Below are 19,169 nucleotides of genomic sequence, written 5' to 3'. Positions count from 1 at the left end.
GTTTGTCTTCATCTTGATAATTAAATAATTTAAGCTCAGAGTTGGAAGACAAACTCAGGCACGTGCACAGGTAGAGCCCGAGTGGTGCTCAAGCTCCTCCCCTTTTGCCCTGGATGAGTAAAGTGCCCTTTTTGCTGGAGACACTTTCATTCATCAGTATTTAAGAATAAAAGTTACTCTCTCTGTCATCAACTCCCCACAAATGTGTTTTGATATCCGACGGGGCATTTATTTGAGTTCTTGTGAGAATTTCGCCTAGACCCGCTCCGCGGCGCTCAGAGAGAGGAGAGAGAGAAGAGAGAGAGGAGAGAGAGAGGAGAGAGAGAGAGAAGAGAGAGAGGAGAGAGAGAGAGAAAAGAAAGAGAGAGAGGAGAGAGAAGAGAGAGAGAGAGAAGAGAGAGAAAGGGAGAGAGAGAGGGAGGAGAGAGAGAGGAGAGAGAGAAGAGAGAGAAAAGAGTGAGAGAGAGAGAGAGAGAGAGAGAGAGAGAGAGTTCTCATCCGTTCTATTCAACAGGGGCTAGTCTAGGATTTGCGTGGCCAGACTGAAAAAACAATCATAAGGCCTCTCTTGTTCAGAGGGCCGGGCCAAATGTGGAGGCGGCCGTATCTGGCCCGCGGGCCTTAGTTTGAGGACCACTGCTCTTGGCTGTTGATGTCTATCAATATCGCTCATTTTGAAAATGACGCCAGAGGGCAATACGGATCCGTGTCAGACCAGGAGGCGATACGTGGCTGGCATGACGCCCATTAGCCAATCAGAACGCTTGTACTGTTGTTGCTCTATAATAATTCATCTTTATTCATAAAGAACATGTAAGCTAGCGGTCTGATGCTGCCAGAGGAGACGCAGGTGGAGGACGTATTGCATCATCAGTGTATTGATGCTGACGCTTCAACTCTGGCACCATTTTTTTTTTGCCATTGGGTGCCCTTCTTTTGGGTTTGAGCACCTGCCCCCCAACATGTCTGAGCACGTGCCTGGACAAACTCAAATGCAATCTTACTAATTATGCAAACAGCAACTCAATATAATCATACTAATATAATATAAACGCTGAAATTAAACAAGTATTACATCTGGGGATTCGAGGTTATTACAAAGGACCATCAACAGGGACAGTCATCACACTGGGCTGAGTGGGAGAACTACAGATGACCGCCACCAGGGGGCAGCAGTGCGCCTTAAAGGTTGTCAACTGCTGGGCCAAAAAACAACAACACATGAAGAAAAAGAAGACACCACAGAAGAAGAAGAGGTCGTTCCATGGCACCGTGCCGGCACCCGGAAACAGAAGAAGAAGAACACCCACAGGGGTCTCCCTCTGCGCGCGCGCTCCAGCTGCTGTTACAGCAGCGCGCGGTGTTTTCAAACCCGCGCGTGATGATGACGTAGCCGGAAGAGACGCCGGGAAACAGCAGCGAAGCAGTGCTAGCTTCACGCTAACGTTAGCACAGCCAGGTCCGTAAAGACTTAAAGTAGCCCCGAATATGAATGTACTTCCCTTAAAGCACGCACTCTGCTCGTGTTTAACCGGCGTGAGGTCCGTTAGCCAAACAATAAACTCATATGTGGAACTCCTAATCACTATTTGATCAAATAAAAGAATGTATGTGAGTGAACTTTGACCCGTACGCAGAGCCTGACGTCACAGGCGCGTCACTCAGGAGCTCGAAGGATCCCGAAGGTCCACATGTGGTTATTTGGAGTTTTGTACCCTAAAAGAAAAGTATTTTTTTCTTCTCAAAAGTACAATCCTCTTTTCTAAAGCAACGTGAATTTGAGTTCTTGTTCTTCTTCTTCGTGGTGAATCCAGCCGCCGTCTCGCCTCGAGGGATCGACTGTGACCTCAGAGCGCCGCTTGACCCCGTGACCTCAGAGCGCCGCTTGACCCCGTGACCTCAGAGCGCCGCTTGACCCCGTGACCTGACCTCGAGCCATGGCCGAGGCCGGAGCCCACCTGACCTCGGCCGCGGCCCGCGAGCGGCCGTCCATCTTCGAGGTCCTGGCCCAGGAGTCCCTGATGGCGGCGGTCCGCCCGGCGCTGAGGCACGGCGCCAAGGTGAGCGCCAACGTCCGTCTCGTGTCCGTGAGGCCGTCTGTCGGCCGACTCTCTGACACTGATTCTCCAGGTTCTGGCGGAGTCCGACCCGCCCCGCTTCGGCTTCCTGTGGCGGCGCTTCGATGAGCTCCACCTGCTGCTGGACCTGCTGCTCCAGCACCACTTCCTGTCCCGCTGCGGCGCCTCCTTCTCCGAGAACTTCTACGGCCTGAAGCGGGTGTGGGGGGGGCGGGGCCTCGGCCTGCGCGGGGGGAGGCGCTGGCGCTCGCTCCTCCTCCTGTGCCTGGCGCCGTACCTGCGCGCCAAGCTGGACGCCGCGTTGGCGCGCCAGAGGGACGAGGAGGACTTCTCCATCCGGCTGGAGCAGAGCGGCGGGCGCCGGCTGTACCGGGCGGCCGCGGCGGCGTGGCCGTACGCCGGCGCCGCCTGGCGGGCCTGGGCCTTCTGCCAGCAGCTGCTCTTTGTCTTCGGGGCCGCCGGCACCCACGACCCCCTGCTGTGGCTCGCCCGGGTCCGGCTGGCGCGGCTCGACGCTCAGGACCTCAGAGACGTGGCGCCGAGGGGCAGCAGACCTGGCAACCCGGCGGAGGGCAGGTACGTGTGGGCGCCGCGCTCAGGCACACGGAGGGGCGCCCGCTTCAGGGGCTCGGTCTGTTCGGTCGGCTCGGGTCCAAACCGCTTGTTGAACTGGGCTCACGTGTCGGGGGAGAACAGGCTGCAGGTGTGAAGAGGTGCGGTCAGACTATATGTCGTCGTGGAAACCCTCTTTGGGTCGTCGAGGTTCTGACCGGCTCCGAAGCTTCTTCGTCTTCCTCGAGCGGCAACTCAACTTTTACAGCTAGACAATCGGCTTCACCGATAAACCGGTTCCTCACAGGAGGAGAGCAGCTCTAAAGTACCGACCCGGCAGAACCGCGACCCGCGGACCGGGTCGGTACCGTTGTTGGTCACCGGGTCTGGAGGGTCTGGTGTTTGGATCTCAGGGAGAAGTCAGGCGGTGAGGAAGATGTTGACTCGGTGAGTCGGCGCTCCTCTCCCTACCCACAATGCATTGTTCTCCGGTCCGCAGCCTGGCGTCCCTCTCCGCCTCGCTGTCGCTGGGCGTCTTCTTCCTGCGGTTCCTGGAGTGGTGGTACTCCTCGGCCGACCGGGACGGCGTGAAGTCGCTCGCCGCGCCGCCCGCTCCGCCGCCGCCGCTCCACCTGCAGGGCGGGCCGGACGCCCCGCCCCCCGGCGAGTGTCCGCTGTGCGGCGGGCGGCGCTCCAACGCCACGGCGCTGTCCACCTCCGGCTTCGTGTTCTGCTACCGCTGCGTCTTCGCCTACGTGAAGGCCAACCGGCGCTGCCCGCTCAGCGGCGTCCCCACCGAGCCGCAGCACCTCGTCAAGATCTACTGCCCCGAGAGCTAGGCCCCGCCCCCTCCGGAGAGGGGGAGGGGCTTGTTTAAAAGAACTCGTCGCGTGTTTCTATTTTATAAAACCTCCAATGTAAAGTGTTGTTATTGTTCAGTGATTCTCTCTCTGCTCACAGCACATTTACTATGTATTCATTTAATGTCTTTATTTAATATGTATTAATTTAATATGTATTAATTATTCATAAATGTTCCGTGTTCATGGAAAGGAAATGTTTGCGGCTAAGCTAGCCCGTGGCAGGCTGGTGATTGGTTGGCTGAAGTTTGTGCGCCGTTTAATTTTTTTTAAAGGCTGATTTCAATATTTAACTGATAATAAGTTTAATCTTTTTTTCTTTCTTCTAGAGTTATGAGGATGGAGAGTGTTAGCTTAGCTTAGCATGAAGGAGAATCGGAGGACAGTGAATTGCTTTATTGAGTTTCCAGACACGTTTACCAACAGGCCCACTTAAAAAAACACAGAAACAATCAACGTCACAACATCACAGGCAGAACAAATACAAATAAGGGCTTCATTAAAATGTCCAAACCCCTGAAACCAAGTGAGTGAGAAGAGAAGAGAAGAGAAGCCCTCGTCTTCTGTGAAGCTCCTGCAGACGAGGAGGCCGACACACACACACACACACACGCTCTATGTACATGTGACGGGGTCAGGAATGTGCCGTGGTCAGACGAGTGAGACGTACGGGGGTCAGGACATGTAGAGATCTACTGGTGGAGCACGAGTGTGTGATTCACCTGTGTGTGTGTGTGTGTGTGTGAAGCTGTGCAGCCTCTAAAAAGGGGAGGAGTCACCATGATATCTCATGTGTTGCTCTCGGCCTCGTGTAGCCCCCCCCCCCGCCCCGTTTCCTACAATCTGGGCCTTGTTTCTCGTGTCGGTGGAACCAAAGACCTGGAATGTGATTCTTCGCTCCGCTGGAACTGAACCGACGCTTCTTACTCGGGTTTTAATAAAAAGGTCGATAGCCGAAAGTCATCCGACTTTAACCAACGGGAAGCTAAATGAAGGCTCGGTTCCATTAAACCTCGACGGAAGGAAAAGAAAGTTAGAGAGAAACTAAAATCATGGAGATATACGAAATAAATAAAAAACAATACATTTTTCTAACTTTGAAATGCGTTCCAGATGTCCCAAAAATAAGTTTCTCTTTGAACTCCTGCACACGCCCAGTGGCCGAGGCGGTGCCGGCAGCTCCTCTGGAGGCGGCCGGCCGCGTTTCTTTCTTTGCGTTGATTGAAGCTCTCGGGTTTCCAGATGAGTCGCACTTTGTTCTCGTCATCGACGGAAACGACGACTCGAATCTACAAAAAACAAGACCCGAGTTGAGCTCAACCAGAATTCCCCCTCAACGTTAACTGGATATGTTCTGCTGCAGTTCCTCCAATGGCCACTAGAGGCTGGCAGGATACGATTCATCGCAGTGGGTATTAGTTGCCGGTGGTAGAACCGCTTTCTGGTTCCAGCGCGTTGTAACGCGTCATAGCGCCGCTCGGTGAATCGACCGACCCGTGGATGTGGCGACCGCGGCAACGCGTTGTATTGCTGAACCGATGGGACCCGGAGGTTAGCGGCGGCGGCTACGACACGGCGGGGGTCGTGGGAAATGAAGTTTGGCGAGTTGAGTATTCAGGCGCGGTGGGCGGTCTGAGGACGGCGGCTCAAGCTTCGCTAAGTTCAGTTATTCTTTTTAAACAAGCGGCAAACAAGCGGTCGGCCGACGTCTAACTGGCGGCGGTTCTTGGGAGAATTGTGGCATCGTTTGGCAGAACGTGTTAAAAAACTGATCTCTAAAATAACAAATATATATATTTGAATGAGCTTGGTGTAATCGTGAGGCTAAAGAAGTTGAGTTGGGTAAAAAAAGAATTCCAGCGAGAATATTGAACAAACTACTCGACAGGACGGTCGGGAACATGGCGGTGAAATGACGCGCTGAGCCTCACCGAGAGGTCCGTCACCGGGCAGGAGACACGTCGAGAGGAAAGACTCTACAGCACAGAGGAACTGGTGGCTATCGCTGGCTAACGGTGGCTATCGGTAGGTAACGGTGAGCAATGCTGGCTACCGGTAGATATCGGTGGCTATCGCTGGCTAACGGTAGGTATCGCTGGCTAACGGTAGGTATCGATCACTATCGGTAGGAATACCTGGCTAACGGTAGGTATCGCTGGTTAACGGTAGGTATCGATCACTATCGGTAGGAATACCTGGCTAACGGTAGGTATCGATCACTATCGGTAGGAATACCTCGCTAACGGTAGGTATCGCTGGCTAACGGTAGGTATCGATCACTATCGGTAGGAATACCTGGCTAACGGTAGGTATCGATCACTATCGGTAGGAATACCTCGCTAACGGTAGGTATCGGTGGCTAACGGTAGGTATCGATCACTATCGGTAGGAATACCTGGCTAACGGTAGGTATCGGTTGCTAACGGTAGGTATCGATCACTATCGGTAGGAATACCTGGCTAACGGTAGGTATCGGTGGCTAACGGTAGGTATCGATCACTATCGGTAGGTATCACTGGCTAACGGTAGGTATCGATCACTATCGGTAGGAATACCTGGCTAACGGTAGGTATCGCTGGCTAACGGTAGGTATCGATCACTATCGGTAGGAATACCTGGCTAACGGTAGGTATTGGTTTCAGAATAAATGATTAAAGACGTTTTAAGGAACGTTGCCCCAGTTCGTAAAGTAAAAACTGCTGACGCGTCATCACCAGATCGACCGATTCACCAACACGACCTTTGACCTTAAGATCCCCCTCGTCTGGTGGCCAGAGGAACTGGAGCAACAACCACGACAACAGTGTCCAGCCATCCTCCACATCTGTAAACAACAAACAAACAGGTGGCGGTCTGGTGACCATGTGCTTTACTTCCTGTCAACAACCAAACCGTCACATCCCAAATAGATCATGAGTGAATGTTCAGGAACCCAATCTGATTGGATAACATCATATATATGTAGATATATATATATATTTCTTTGTGTGTGTGTGTAATAATATTAGTATTTATTTTTTATACAAAAAGAGAAAGTACTTTGTGTTTTTATATGTATGTACAGATATAGAAAAGTGACCACACAGTCTGCTGTGACGTAACCATGGTAACCAGGAGAGAGTATTTACACCAGGGAGGAAATATTAACAACATCCAAAAGTGTGTGTGGGGGGACGTGGTGGTCCTGGGGGGACGTGGTGGTGGACGTGGTGGTCCTGGGGGAACGTGGTGGTCCTGTGCGGGGACGTGGTGGTCCTGTCGGGGGCGTGGTGGTCCTGTGGGGGTGTGGTGGGGACGTGGTGGTCCTGTGGGGGGACGTGGTGGTCCTGGGGCGGGACGTGGTGGTCCTGGGGGGATGTGGTGGTCCTGTGGGGGGACGTGGTGGTCCTGTGGGGACGTGGTGGCCCTGGGGGCGTGGTGGTCCTGTGGGGCGTGGTGGTCCTGGGGGACGTGGTGGTCCTGTGGGGGACGTGGTGGTCCTAGGGGGACGTGGTGGTCCTGTGTGGGGATGTGGTGGTCCTGGGGGGGGACGTGGTGGTCCTGTGTGGGGATGTGGTGGTCCTGGGGGGACGTGGTGGTCCTGTGGGGGGACGTGGTGGTCCTGGGGGGACGTGGTGGTCCTGTGGGGGGACGTGGTGGTCCTGTGGGGACGTGGTGGTCCTGGTGGGACGTGGTGGTCCTGTGGGGGGACGTGGTGGTCCTGTGTGGGGATGTGGTGGTCCTGTGGGGACGTGGTGGTCCTGTGGGGGGACGTGGTGGTCCTGGGGGGACGTGGTGGTCCTGTGGGGAGACGTGGTGGTCCTGTGGGGACGTGGTGGTCCTGTGGGGGGACGTGGTGGTCCTGGGGGGACGTGGTGGTCCTGTGTGGGGATGTGGTGGTCCTGTGGGGACGTGGTGGTCCTGTGGGGGGACGTGGTGGTCCTGGGGGACGTGGTGGTCCTGTGGGGACGTGGTGGTCCTGTGGGGGGACGTGGTGGTCCTGGGGGGATGTGGTGGTCCTGGTGGCGTTTTGAAAACAGACCACAATCCTCCTTTCGGAGGTGAAGTTCAAGCTCACATGACTCACAATTAAGAGAGAGAGATGGGGGGGGGGGGGTTACGTATCTCACCCAATGAGCCGGAGCCTGAGACACTGACATCATGATGAAGATTCATGACATCATGATGAAGGTTCATGACATCAGACTTCGAGGCTCTTCTTCCTCTACAAACACATTAATGTCTGTTGGGACGGAAATGTTGTCAGATTGGAAAGTTTCAATATATATTTATATATATTTTTTGAACTTTCATGATTCCCTCCAGGAGGCTGAACAGTGAAGAGCAACTTAAGGCATCTAGATGAAGAAAGCAGCTGACGGTGCTTCTCCCGTCCTGATTGGCCGGTGGGTGAGCTGACGGTCTCTTTCATGTCTCCGTATCTTTTGACAAGGCGGCGGTTTCCTCTCGTGTTCACGTTCAAAACGGATCCTCTGCAGCCGAGAGGACGAGGCGTCCGACTCTCAGGAAGGAGAGCGCCTGAGTGGATGAAGGGAACAGGTGTGCAGGTGGTGCAGGTGCGTCTGCTGCTGACCCTCTTCCCCTCTGGTTCACAGAGAACCAACAAGTCGTTGGCTCCGCCTCCGGACCCGATGAAGAAGAGACGTGTGTTCCTAAAGCCCCCGTCTGCGGCTGCGTCTGCCCATGGCGTCTGCTCATGGCGTCTGCTCATGGCGTCTGCTCATGGCGTCTGCTCATGGCGTCTGCCCGTGGCGTCTGCTCGTGGCGTCTGCTCGTGGCGTCTGCTCATGGCGTCTGCTCGTGGCGTCTGCCCGTGGCATCTGCTCATGGCGTCTGCCCATGGTGTCTGCTCATGGCGTCTGCTCATGGCGTCTGCCCGTGGCGTCTGCGTCTGCCCGTGGCGTCTGCGTCTGCTCATGGCGTCTGCCCGTGGCGTCTGCCCGTGGCGTCTGCCCGTGGCGTCTGCGTCTGCCCGTGGCGTCTGCGTCTGCCCGTGGCGTCTGCGTCTGCCCGTGGCGTCTGCGTCTGCCCGTGGCATCTGCCCGTGGCGTCTGCCCGTGGCGTCTGCGTCTGCCCGTGGCATCTGCGTCTGCCCGTGGCGTCTGCCCGTGGCGTCTGCGTCTGCCCGTGGCGTCTGCCCGTGGCATCTGCGTCTGCCCGTGGCGTCTGCGTCTGCCCGTGGCGTCTGCCCGTGGCATCTGCGTCTGCCCGTGGCGTCTGCCCGTGGCATCTGCGTCTGCCCGTGGCGTCTGCGTCTGCCCGTGGCGTCTGCCCGTGGCGTTCTCCTCAGGAAAAACCGGGAGTCCTCCACACCGGCACGATTCTGCTCAATGTGTTTTGTGTGTGCGTCTCCTCACACTTTGCAGAAGAAGAGGAGGAGAAAGAGGAGGAAGAGGAGGTGCCAGAAGGAGGTGGATTTGTAGTTGTGTGTGATTCTCCTTGAAGCTCCTCCTCCTACAACACAGGCTCCTCCTCCATCGGCTCCTCTGTGGACCTGAGGGCAAATAAACCAGGTCAGATTCAACAGAACCAAAACATAACGGCAGCTATCGCTGGCTAACGGTAGTTATCGCTTGCTGACTGTAGTTATCGCTGGCTAATGGTAGTTATCGTTTGCTAACGGTAGTTATCGCTGGCTAATGGTAGTTATCGCTTGCTGACTGTAGTTATCGCTGGCTAACGGTAGTTATCGCTTGCTAACGGTAGTTATCGCTGGCTAATGGTAGTTATCGCTTGCTGACTGTAGTTATCGCTTGCTAACGGTAGTTATCGCTGGCTAATGGTAGTTATCGTTTGCTAACGGTAGTTATCGCTTGCTGACTGTAGTTATCGCTGGCTAACGGTAGTTATCGCTTGCTAACGGTAGTTATCGCTGGCTAATGGTAGTTATCGCTTGCTGACTAGTTATCGCTTGCTAACGGTAGTTATCGCTTGCTAACGTTGGCTAATCAGACATATATATATACATATAGATGTATACATACTGTACATATATGCATACAGTATATACACATATATATACATACATGTAAATATACACACTAGGGCTGCAACTCACGATTATTTAATAATCGATTAATCTGTTGATTAATTTATCAATTACTTGGAAAAAAAACATTAATTTCCTATCCTTTATTTAAAAAACAATAACGGAGATAAGCCCCGCCCCCTCACCGACGTCATTCGCGTCAGAGAGGGGGGCGAAGGCCGACGCCCAGAAGCATCCGGACCACAGACACCGACGCGCTCTGAGCCGACCTGCTGGGTTCTGAGCGGTCCGGATCCGAGCCGGGCTGACCCACGTCCACGCTGAGCGACGCCATGGCGCTGACCGCCTCGGCCTCCTCCGACTGGCCCCGAGGCCCCCGAGGCCCCCGGGGGCCGCTGGGCTGAGACGAGCTCTGGAGACACGACCAGTGAGAGTCTGGAGGAGGGAGAGAGAGGGAGGGAGAGAGGGATGGAGAGAGAGAGGGAGAGAGAGGGATGGAGAGAGGGATGGAGAGAGAGGGATAGAGAGAGAGATGGAGAGGGATGGAGAGAGAGAGGGATGGAGAGAGAGAGGGAGAGGGATGGAGAGAGAGAGGGATGGAGAGAGAGGGTCACGCCCACGGGCTGGAGCCCAGCATCCTGTGTGTGTGTGTGTGTGTGTGTGTGTGTGTGTGTGTGTGTGTGTCTCTGTGTGTGTGTGTCTGTGTGTGTGTGTGTCTGTGTGTCTCTGTGTGTGTGTGTGTGTCTGTGTGTGTGTGTGTGTGTGTGTGTCTCTGTGTGTGTGTGTCTCTGTGTGTGTGTGTGTCTCTGTGTGTGTGTGTGTGTGTGTGTGTGTGTGTGTGTGTGTGTGTGTGTGTGTGTGTGTGTGTGTGTGTGTGTCTCTGTGTGTGTGTGTGTGTCTCTGTGTGTCTGTGTGTGTGTGTCTCTGTGTGTGTGTGTGTGTTACTCTGGATCTCGATCACCCTCTCCAGTGAGGCCCAGGCTTTGGGACAGGGCGTCTCCTGAGGCCACTGGAACACAGAGGCACCCTGGAAGAGGCACAGAGCGTTAGCGTTAGCGTTAGCGTGCTGAAACGCAGCGCTGACCGTGGACGTTGTAGGTGGTCATCGTCACGGTAACGCGTGTTAAAGGGTTAGGTGTTCACGTTGTGTTTTAATTACACAGCTGGTCTTCGTGAAGGAGGCTGAGGAGCGTCGTTGTTGCACGACGATGATTTGCTGTTGTAAACATAAAGATTTTGCTTGAGGATTCACAAGGTCAATAACCGCGTTGCTAGCTTAGCAACTGTCAGCTGGTAGTTTCTGAATCATAAATTCCAGAGTCAGTTGATCAGAAATGTGTTGATCGACGTCTCGGCAGCTTGTTGTGCCTCCTAGCCACACGGCTAACGCGGCGCTATCGTAGCAGCTAGCTGGTGCTCATGTGCTGTGATTGGCTGTGTGGCCTGTGATTGGCTGTGTGGGCTGTGTGGCCTGTGATTGGCTGTGTGGCCTGTGATTGGCTGTGTGGCCTGTGATTGGCTGTGTGGCCTGTGTGGCCTGTGATTGGCTGTGTGGGCTGTGTGGCCTGTGATTGGCTGTGTGGGCTGTGTGGCCTGTGATTGGCTGTGTGGCCTGTGATTGGCTGTGTGGGCTGTGTGGCCTGTGATTGGCTGTGTGGCCTGTGATTGGCTGTGTGGCCTGTGATTGGCTGTGTGGCCTGTGTGGCCTGTGATTGGCTGTGTGGGCTGTGTGGCCTGTGATTGGCTGTGTGGGCTGTGTGGCCTGTGATTGGCTGTGTGGGCTGTGTGGCCTGTGATTGGCTGTGTGGCCTGTGATTGGCTGTGTGGGCTGTGTGGCCTGTGATTGGCTGTGTGGCCTGTGATTGGCTGTGTGGCCTGTGATTGGCTGTGTGGCCTGTGATTGGCTGTGTGGCCTGTGTGGCCTGTGATTGGCTGTGTGGGCTGTGTGGCCTGTGATTGGCTGTGTGGGCTGTGTGGCCTGTGATTGGCTGTGTGGGCGGGGAGGTAAGCCGTTTGTTTACCAGTGAGCTTTAGAGGTGCTTTTAGGCTTTGGACACAACCGGGCTCACCGGTTACCCTTTTCCAGTCCTTATGCTAAGCTATGCTAACGAAGTCCTGAGCCAGCAGAAAAGGAAACAATGCACATCCGTCAGCGTTCAGACGGCGTGTTGACGCCGCGGTGGCGTCGTGAGACGGTTCGTATCTCACCGGGTCGCCCAGCAGCGCCGCCACGCAGGCCTCCGACGCGTCACAGATGGCCGTGAGGTCGTGACCTCCCTCCAGCGCCATGACGATGCGCCCGCCCGCCAGACCCATCAGCAGCTGCGTTAGCTGACCAAAACCTGCCGACACACACACACACACACACACACACACACACACACACACACACACACACACACACACACACACACACACACACACACACACACACACGAACGACTGTGATAATAAAGATACGTTGGCAGCATGCGGCGGAGGCTAGCCTCCGTTAGCCGGTGTAGCACTCACACTTGGCGGACACGTTGTATCCTCCCAGAGGAGACAGGTGACCCTCCACGGCGTCGAAGCCCGAGGACACCAGGACCACGTCTGGACTGAAGTGCTGAGCGATGGGCATCACGACGCTCCTACACACACACACACACACAGACAGACACACACACACAGGTTACAGCATGTAGCTCACCCCTTGCCTGACGTGGTGACGCACCTGAAGGCGGTGAGGTACTCCACGTCGCCCATAGGGGGCTCCACTCCGCCGGTCCACGCGATGTTCACATTGAAGCCAACGCCGGCGCCGGACCCCACCTGCACAGAGGAAGAGCTCCTGGGGGTCAACACAGCGTCACCTGCTGGGGGTCAGGGGTCACGCCGTGGCAGCTGGGCAACGCGCCAGGAGGGTTAATAAAGTGTTATTACATGTTTTAAATGATCCTCATGGAGCTTCTAAAGGAAATGAAGCTTCACAGAATCAACAAGGAGACAGGGAGACACACCGGGGCTGAGACGCCTGGAGAACCACGACGGGGTGTGCGTGTGTGTGTGTGTGTGTAAGTATGTGCCTGTGTCTCTGTATGTGTATACGTGTGTGTGCGTGTATATACGTGTGTGTGCGTGTATATACGTGTGTGTGCGTGTATATTTGTGTGTGTGTGTGTATAAGTGGGTGTGTGTGTTTATGTGTGTGTGTGTATAAGTGTGTGTGTGTATATTTGTGTGTGTATAAGTGTGTGTGTGTATGTTTGTGTGTGTGTAAGTGTGTGTGTGGTTATGTGTGTATATATTTGTGTATATATGTGTATATGTGTGTGTATATGTATATAAGTGTGTGTATGAGTGTGTGTATATAAGTGTGTGTGTATAAGTGTGTGTGTATAAGTGTGTGTGTATAAGTGTGTGTGTATAAGTGTGTGTGTGTATAAGTGTGTGTGTGTGTGTGTATAAGTGTGTGTATATGTGTGTATAAGTGTGTGTATATAATTGTGTGTGTATAAGTGTGTGTATAAATGTGTGTGTGTATATAAGTGTGTGTATATGTATGTATATGTGTGTGTATGTGTGTGTGTATATGTGTGTGTATATATGTGTGTGTGTATATGTGTGTATATATGTGTGTGTGTGTAAATGTGTATGTATATATATGTGTGTATATATAAGTGTGTGTGTATATAAGTGTGTGTGTATATAAGTGTGTGTGTGTATAAGTGTGTATTTGTGTATATAAGTGTGTATTTGTGTGTATATATAAGTGTGTATTTGTGTATATGTGTGTATAAGTGTGTGTGTGTATAAGTGTGTGTGTATAAGTGTGTGTGTGTGTATAAGTGTGTGTGTGTGTATAAGTGTGTGTGTATAAGTGTGTGTGTGTATATAAGTGTGTGTATAAGTGTGTGTGTATATGTGTGTGTGTGTATAAGTGTGTGTGTGTATAAGTGTGTGTGTGTATAAGTGTGTGTGTGTGTATAAGTGTGTGTGTATAAGTGTGTGTATAAGTGTGTGTATATATGTGTGTGTGTATACGTGTGTGTGTGTATAAGTGTGTGTGTGTATAAGTGTGTGTGTGTATACATGTGTGTGTGTGTGTGTATAAGTGTGTGTGTATGAGTGTGTGTATATAAGTGTGTGTGTATAAGTGTGTGTGTGTATACGTGTGTATAAGTGTGTGTGTTTGTGTATAAGTGTGTGTGTGTGTGTGTATAAGTGTGTATAAGTGTGTGTGTATAAGTGTGTGTATAAGTGTGTGTGTGTGTATAAGTGTGTGTGTGTATAAGTGTGTGTGTATAAGTGTGTGTGTGTGTGTGTGTGTGTGTGTGTATAAGTGTGTGTGTGTATAAGTGTGTGTGTGTACCTCCTCAGGAGCTCCGCTGCCAGGGAAGAAGTTCCCGTCGTCGTAGCGATGGAGGGAGATGTAGAGGACGTTGGGGTCGCTGTAGAAGGCCTGCTGGGTGCCGTTGCCATGGTGAATGTCCTGCGGTGACAGACGAGGTCAACAGTCTGACCCGTGGTCAACACAACGAGGATACGGGGCGAAGGAAGAAGAGTGTCTCAATAGAGCTACCTCTAAACTAGAGCGCCCCCTAGTGGTGCTTGAGCTTCACACTTTCTGGTTCTGATGTTAGATGTTTTCCTTTCAGTTTCTCCTCACCGGGTTTTAGGATGTTGAGAAATCAAGAATCATCAGAATCTTTATGATACATTCAAGTTTTATGGCAAAAAGAAGGAAATCAAAAAAGTGAATCTCTTTTTCTAGGCGACGTTTACGACACGTCGTATGTGAGTGTGTGTGTGTGTGTGTGAGTGTGAGTATGAGCGTGTGTGTGAGTATGAGTGTGTGTGTGAGTGTGAGTGTGTGTATGAGTGTGTGTGCGAGTATGAGTGTGTGTGTGATTATGAGTGTGTGTGTGAGTGTGAGTATGAGTGTGAGTGTGTGTGCGAGTATGAGTGTGTGTGTGAGTGTGTGTGCGTGTATGAGTGTGTGTGAGTGTGTGTGAGTATGAGTGTGTGTGTGAGTGTGTGTGCGAGTGTGAGTGCGAGTATGAGTGTGTGTGTGAGTGTGTGTGCGAGTGTGAGTGCGAGTATGTGTGTGTGTGAGTATGAGTGTGTGTGCGAGTGTGTGTGTGCGAGTATGAGCGTGTGTGTGATTATGAGTGTGTGTGTGTGAGTGTGAGTATGAGTGTGAGTGTGTGTGCGAGTATGAGTGTGTGTGTGAGTATGAGTGTGAGTGTGTGTGCGAGTATGAGTGTGTGTGTGAGTGTGTGTGCGTGTATGAGAGTGTGTGTGAGTGTGTGTGTGTGAGTATGAGTGTGTGTGTGAGTGTGTGAGTGTGAGTGTGAGTGCGAGTATGTGTGTGTGTGAGTATGAGTGTGTGTGCGAGTGTGTGTGTGCGAGTATGAGTGTGTGTGTGAGTGTGTGTGCGAGTATGAGAGTGTGTGTGAGTGTGTGTGTGAGTATGTGTGCGAGTATGAGTGTGTGTGTGAGTGTGTGTGCGAGTATGAGTGTGTGTGTGAGTGTGTGTGCGAGTATGAGAGTGTGTGTGAGTGTGTGTGAGTATGTGTGCGAGTATGAGTGTGTGTGTGAGTGTGTGTGCGAGTATGAGTGTGTGTGTGAGTGTGTGTGCGAATATGAGAGTGAGCGTGTGTGTGTGAGTATGAGTGTGTGTGTGAGTGTGTGTGTGTGTGTGTGTGAGTATGAGTGTGTGTGTGAGTGTGTGTGTGAGTGAGTGAGTGTGTGTGCGAGTATGAGTGTGTGTGTGAGTGTGTGTGCGAGTATGAGAGTGTGTGTGAGTGTGTGTGCGAGTATGAGTGTGTGTGTGAGTGTGTGTGCGAGTGTGAGTGAGTGTGTGTGCGAGTATGAGTGTGTGTGTGAGTGTGTGTACGAGTATGAGTGTGTGTGCGAGTATGAGAGTGTGTGTGTGTGTGAGTATGAGTGTGTGTGTGAGTGAGTGAGTGTGAGTGTGAGTGTGTGTGACTCACCCAGTCCACAACCAGGATCTTGGCCACGCCCAGCTTCTGTTGCAGCAGCTTGGCGGTGATGGCTACTGAATTAAAGAAACAAAAACCCCTGTTCACACACACACACACACACACACACACACAGTTAGTCATCCCGCCCTGCGCTGCAGACGTCCAGCTCGTGTCTCTGGTACTGACATGGCGGTGGACTCCTCGGCGTGGTGGCCCGGCGGACGCACCACAGCGAAGCCGTTCTGGAGGGAGAGACACAGGGACGGGTCAGTGAGTGAGTGAGTGTGTGTGTGTGTGTGTGTGTGTGTACCTTCAGCTCCCCTGACGCCACCCTGAAGGCCAGCTCGATGACGGAGCCGACCGCCATGCGCACCGCCGCCGCCGAGTGCATCTCGTTCCACACGGTGTCACTGTCCACCTGCCGGGGGGGGGGGGGGGTCAGAGGTCACAGGGGGAGGGTCAGAGGTCAGACTAATACACTGACACACAGGGGGAGGGTCAGAGGTCAGACTAATACACTGACACACAGGGGGAGGAGGAGGAGAGCCTCACCCCGATTCCTCCACAGGGGAGCACAGCATACATCTTCTGGCTGACGGGACCTGAAAGCACCAGAGCAGAGGTCACTCCAGAGGTCACTCCAGAGGTCACTCCAGAGGTCACGTAGGAAGCTCCTCGGTGACAGACAGACAGGTCAGGTACCCAGCAGCTTCTTGTGGTCCAGCTTGTGTCGGTTCAGCGGACTGGTTCCATACAGCAGAGTGTGGAACTCTGAGTGGACGGACTGGATCTCATCCAGAGACGCTTTACGGCCCCGGACCCTCTGAGAGAGAGAGAGGGAGGGAGGGAGAGAGAGAGAGAGAGAGAGATGGGGAAGGAGAGAGAAGGAGAGGGGAGAGACAGAGAGGGAGAGAAGGAGAGGAACATAGGGAGGAGTTTGCACTTTTTAATTCCCCCCCAAATAATTGAAATGACTGGGATCAACTGTTGTAGAATAAACATTGTGAGTGAGTGAGTGAGTGAGTGAGTGAGTGAGTGTGTGTGTGTGTGTGTGTGTGTACCTCACAGCGGCCCAGTAGGCCCGTCTCCTGCAGTCGGGACCAGATGCTCTGAACCCTCCCCGCGTGCTCTGGGTGGATGTGAGCATTGCCACACACACACTGATGCTTCAGCATCAGGCTGTCATACACCAGGCCTGGAGGAGGGGGGGAGATAGAGAGGGGGGAGAGAGAGGGGGGGGGAGAGATTCTCAAACCAAAGATAAATAACGATATCAGGCCGGGGACCAGATGCATGCTGGGTAAGAAAAGACAAATAAACATGATGGATCCGTTATGTCTTGTAGTGACACACAACCGCCACAAGAGGGCAGCGGAGACACGTGAGACCATGACAAGGGGGCTGTGACTCATGGGGGGTCACTGTGGACCTGAGACCACGACAAGGGGGCTGTGACTCATGGGGGTCACTGTGGACCTGAGACCACGACAAGGGGGCTGTGACTCATGGGGGGTCACTGTGGGCCTGAGACCACAACAAGGGGGCTGTGACTCATGGGGGTCACTGTGGACCTGAGACCACGACAAGGGGGCTGTGACTCATGGGGGGTCACTGTGGGCCGGAGACCACAACAAGGGGGCTGTGACTCATGGGGGGTCACTGTGGGCCGGAGGCCGCTTGAGACCCTCAGGGGGGGGGTCATGTGGGGCTAACGGCCCCCACAGGCTGACACCACGAAATGAACCGCCATGACCGTCATCTCAGAGGCCTGCAGGGCTTTTATTGTGAAACCCAGGACAAGGAAATGTTCTTCGTAAACGCCCTTCAAAATAAAAGCCTGTGCATATTGATGAGAGCATATTTTATGCTGAAACCCTGAATGCTCTAACTAGGGGATTGTCCCCCGTGTCTCAGAGGAACTGACCGGTGGTGAAGAGGTGCTTGACGGCGGCGGGGGACGACTGCGCCCGACCCAGAGGTCTGTGGGGCGTCGGGGACGGGAACCCGCCCAGCTGCTGCAAGGCCTGATGGGAGGAGAGAGGCGGAGTCATTAGAGACCGTGTGTGTGTGTGTGTGTGTGTCTGTGTGAGTGTGTGTGTGTGTGTATGTGTGTGTGTCTGTGTGCGTGTGTCTGTGTGTGAGTCTGTGTGTATGCGTGTGTGTCTGTGTGTGTGTTTCTGTGCATGTGTCTGTGTGTGTCTGTCTGTGTGTGTCTGTGTGTGTGTATGCGTGTGTGTCTGTGTGCGTGTCTGTGTGTGAGTGTGTGTGTGTGACCGTATGTACATGTCACATTTCTTCTGTTTCTGGTGAATGTCAAAGCTTTTTGTGGATGACTCATCCTGTACTTTGTGTGCTTATGGGTAAAATCTAAAAACCCTAAATATCGTTCAGTTATATATATATATACGTATATATACGTATATATATACAGGACTGTCTCAGAAAATTAGAATATTGTGATAAAGTTCTTTATTTTCTGAAATGCAATTAAAAAAACAAAAATGTCATGCATTCTGGATTCATTACAAATCAACTGAAATATTGCAAGCCTTTTATTCTTTTAATATTGCTGATTATGGCTTACAGCTTAAGAAAACTCAAATATCCTATTTCTAAATATTAGAATATCATGAAAAAGTATACTAGTAGGGTATTAAACAAATCACTTGAATCGTCTAATTAACTCGAAACACCTGGAAACACATTTTCAAATGTTTGATTTTGTTTTGCTGTTATAAATCTTTTTTTTTACTTGGTCTGAGGAAATATTCAAATTTTATGAGATAGGATTTTAGAGTTTTCTTAAGCTGTAAGCCATAATCAGCAATATTAAAAGAATAAAAGGCTTGCAATATTTCAGTTGATTTGTAATGAACCCAGAATGCATGACATTTTTGTTTTTTTAATTGCATTACAGAAAATAAAGAACTTTATCACAATATTCTAATTTTCTGAGACAGTCCTGTATATTCATATATAAATATATCTATAAAAATAAATTTATATATATATAAAAATTAATTCAAATATAAATATATATAAATGTATTTGTATATATATACACGTATATAAATATATATAAATTAATTTATATATATATATATATATAAATAAATAAATATATATATATATACACGACAATTTAGTGCTAAATATTATTTTGTCACTTATGGAAACGGCCGTGGGGTAGACTATTAAGTCATTTAGAGCAGGGGTCCCCAACCCCGGCCGCGGACCCGTACCGGGCCGCGGCTTGGTTGGAACCGGGCCGTGGAAAAAAAGTGAATAAATAAAGTTAAAATATATATTTTTTAATCAGTCGGAAAAATATATTATTTTGAAAAAGGACCGGATACCCGTGTCTGAGCCGCGTTCAGGAGTGTTAAAGTTTGGGTTTCTCGCTGCAGGCGAGTCTCACGCGCCGAACCCTCTGCTGGCGGCACAGTGACAAAGAATCTTAAAACATATTCAACCTGCTCAATGAATTCTGTCACTTCAGGGAAATGACAACTGTTTTCAAGTTGGCCGATGAAGTCGCTGCTGTGTGGGCGAGTGAACAGCGGAACATTCTACATGTTTCAGACGTTGACCGGGTGGAAGAGGCTTTTAAAAGAGTTTGAGCGGTACTCCAACCACAAAAGACCCGACTGCAACAGAATAGACCTGCAACCCATTAGTAAACAAACCCACCCGGTGAACCGAGCCGTCCGAGAAGGAAGAACAT

The 19,169-nt window shown here is 51.8% G+C and overlaps 2 protein-coding genes across 4 annotated transcripts in view; one reads left to right on the top strand and one right to left on the bottom strand.

Moving 5' to 3' along the window:
- Positions 1-963: 963 nt before the first annotated feature.
- pex12 (peroxisomal biogenesis factor 12) lies at positions 964-3,557 on the top strand. Of its 3 annotated transcripts, none has more exons than XM_056407942.1 (4): positions 964-1,459; positions 1,815-2,060; positions 2,131-2,654; positions 3,130-3,557. In XM_056407942.1, the coding sequence occupies exons 2-4, from the start codon at positions 1,938-1,940 to the stop codon at positions 3,467-3,469; spliced, it is 987 nt and encodes a 328-aa protein (XP_056263917.1). In that variant the 5' UTR covers positions 964-1,459; positions 1,815-1,937; the 3' UTR covers positions 3,470-3,557. The 3 variants fall into 3 exon arrangements, with proteins under 3 accessions (XP_056263917.1, XP_056263916.1, XP_056263915.1); XM_056407941.1 differs by having other exon boundaries at positions 964-1,727; XM_056407940.1 differs by having other exon boundaries at positions 964-2,060.
- A 5,338-nt stretch (positions 3,558-8,895) lies between these two features.
- LOC130188633 (histone deacetylase 5-like) overlaps positions 8,896-19,169 on the bottom strand; it is an 11,004-nt gene continuing 730 nt past the window's right edge. Inside the window, exons 3-16 of the mRNA XM_056407043.1 lie at positions 17,370-17,469; positions 16,507-16,640; positions 16,148-16,268; positions 15,998-16,047; positions 15,756-15,863; positions 15,632-15,687; positions 15,455-15,542; positions 13,831-13,950; positions 12,193-12,290; positions 11,991-12,109; positions 11,688-11,821; positions 10,425-10,506; positions 9,749-9,914; positions 8,896-8,984 (exon numbers count right to left, since the gene is read on the bottom strand). Of these exons, the coding sequence (XP_056263018.1) occupies positions 8,945-8,984; positions 9,749-9,914; positions 10,425-10,506; positions 11,688-11,821; positions 11,991-12,109; positions 12,193-12,290; positions 13,831-13,950; positions 15,455-15,542; positions 15,632-15,687; positions 15,756-15,863; positions 15,998-16,047; positions 16,148-16,268; positions 16,507-16,640; positions 17,370-17,469 (1,416 nt within the window). The 3' untranslated portion in view covers positions 8,896-8,944. The remainder of the gene's footprint in view (positions 8,985-9,748; positions 9,915-10,424; positions 10,507-11,687; positions 11,822-11,990; positions 12,110-12,192; positions 12,291-13,830; positions 13,951-15,454; positions 15,543-15,631; positions 15,688-15,755; positions 15,864-15,997; positions 16,048-16,147; positions 16,269-16,506; positions 16,641-17,369; positions 17,470-19,169) is intronic.

Source organism: Pseudoliparis swirei, chromosome 23 (assembly GCF_029220125.1).
Source record: "Pseudoliparis swirei isolate HS2019 ecotype Mariana Trench chromosome 23, NWPU_hadal_v1, whole genome shotgun sequence".
NCBI lineage: Eukaryota > Metazoa > Chordata > Actinopteri > Perciformes > Liparidae > Pseudoliparis > Pseudoliparis swirei.
Note: the sequence above shows the minus strand (reverse complement) of the source record. Positions and strands in the feature narration are given on the sequence as shown.

Coding starts and splice junctions, on each gene's coding strand:
- pex12 (XM_056407942.1), top strand. CDS start 1,938: ATGGCCGAGGCCGGAGCCCACCTGACCTCGGCCGCGGCCCGCGAGCGG. Junction 2,061..2,130: donor CGCTGAGGCACGGCGCCAAG/GTGAGCGCCAAC, acceptor CTGATTCTCCAG/GTTCTGGCGGAGTCCGACCC. Junction 2,655..3,129: donor GGCAACCCGGCGGAGGGCAG/GTACGTGTGGGC, acceptor TCCGGTCCGCAG/CCTGGCGTCCCTCTCCGCCT.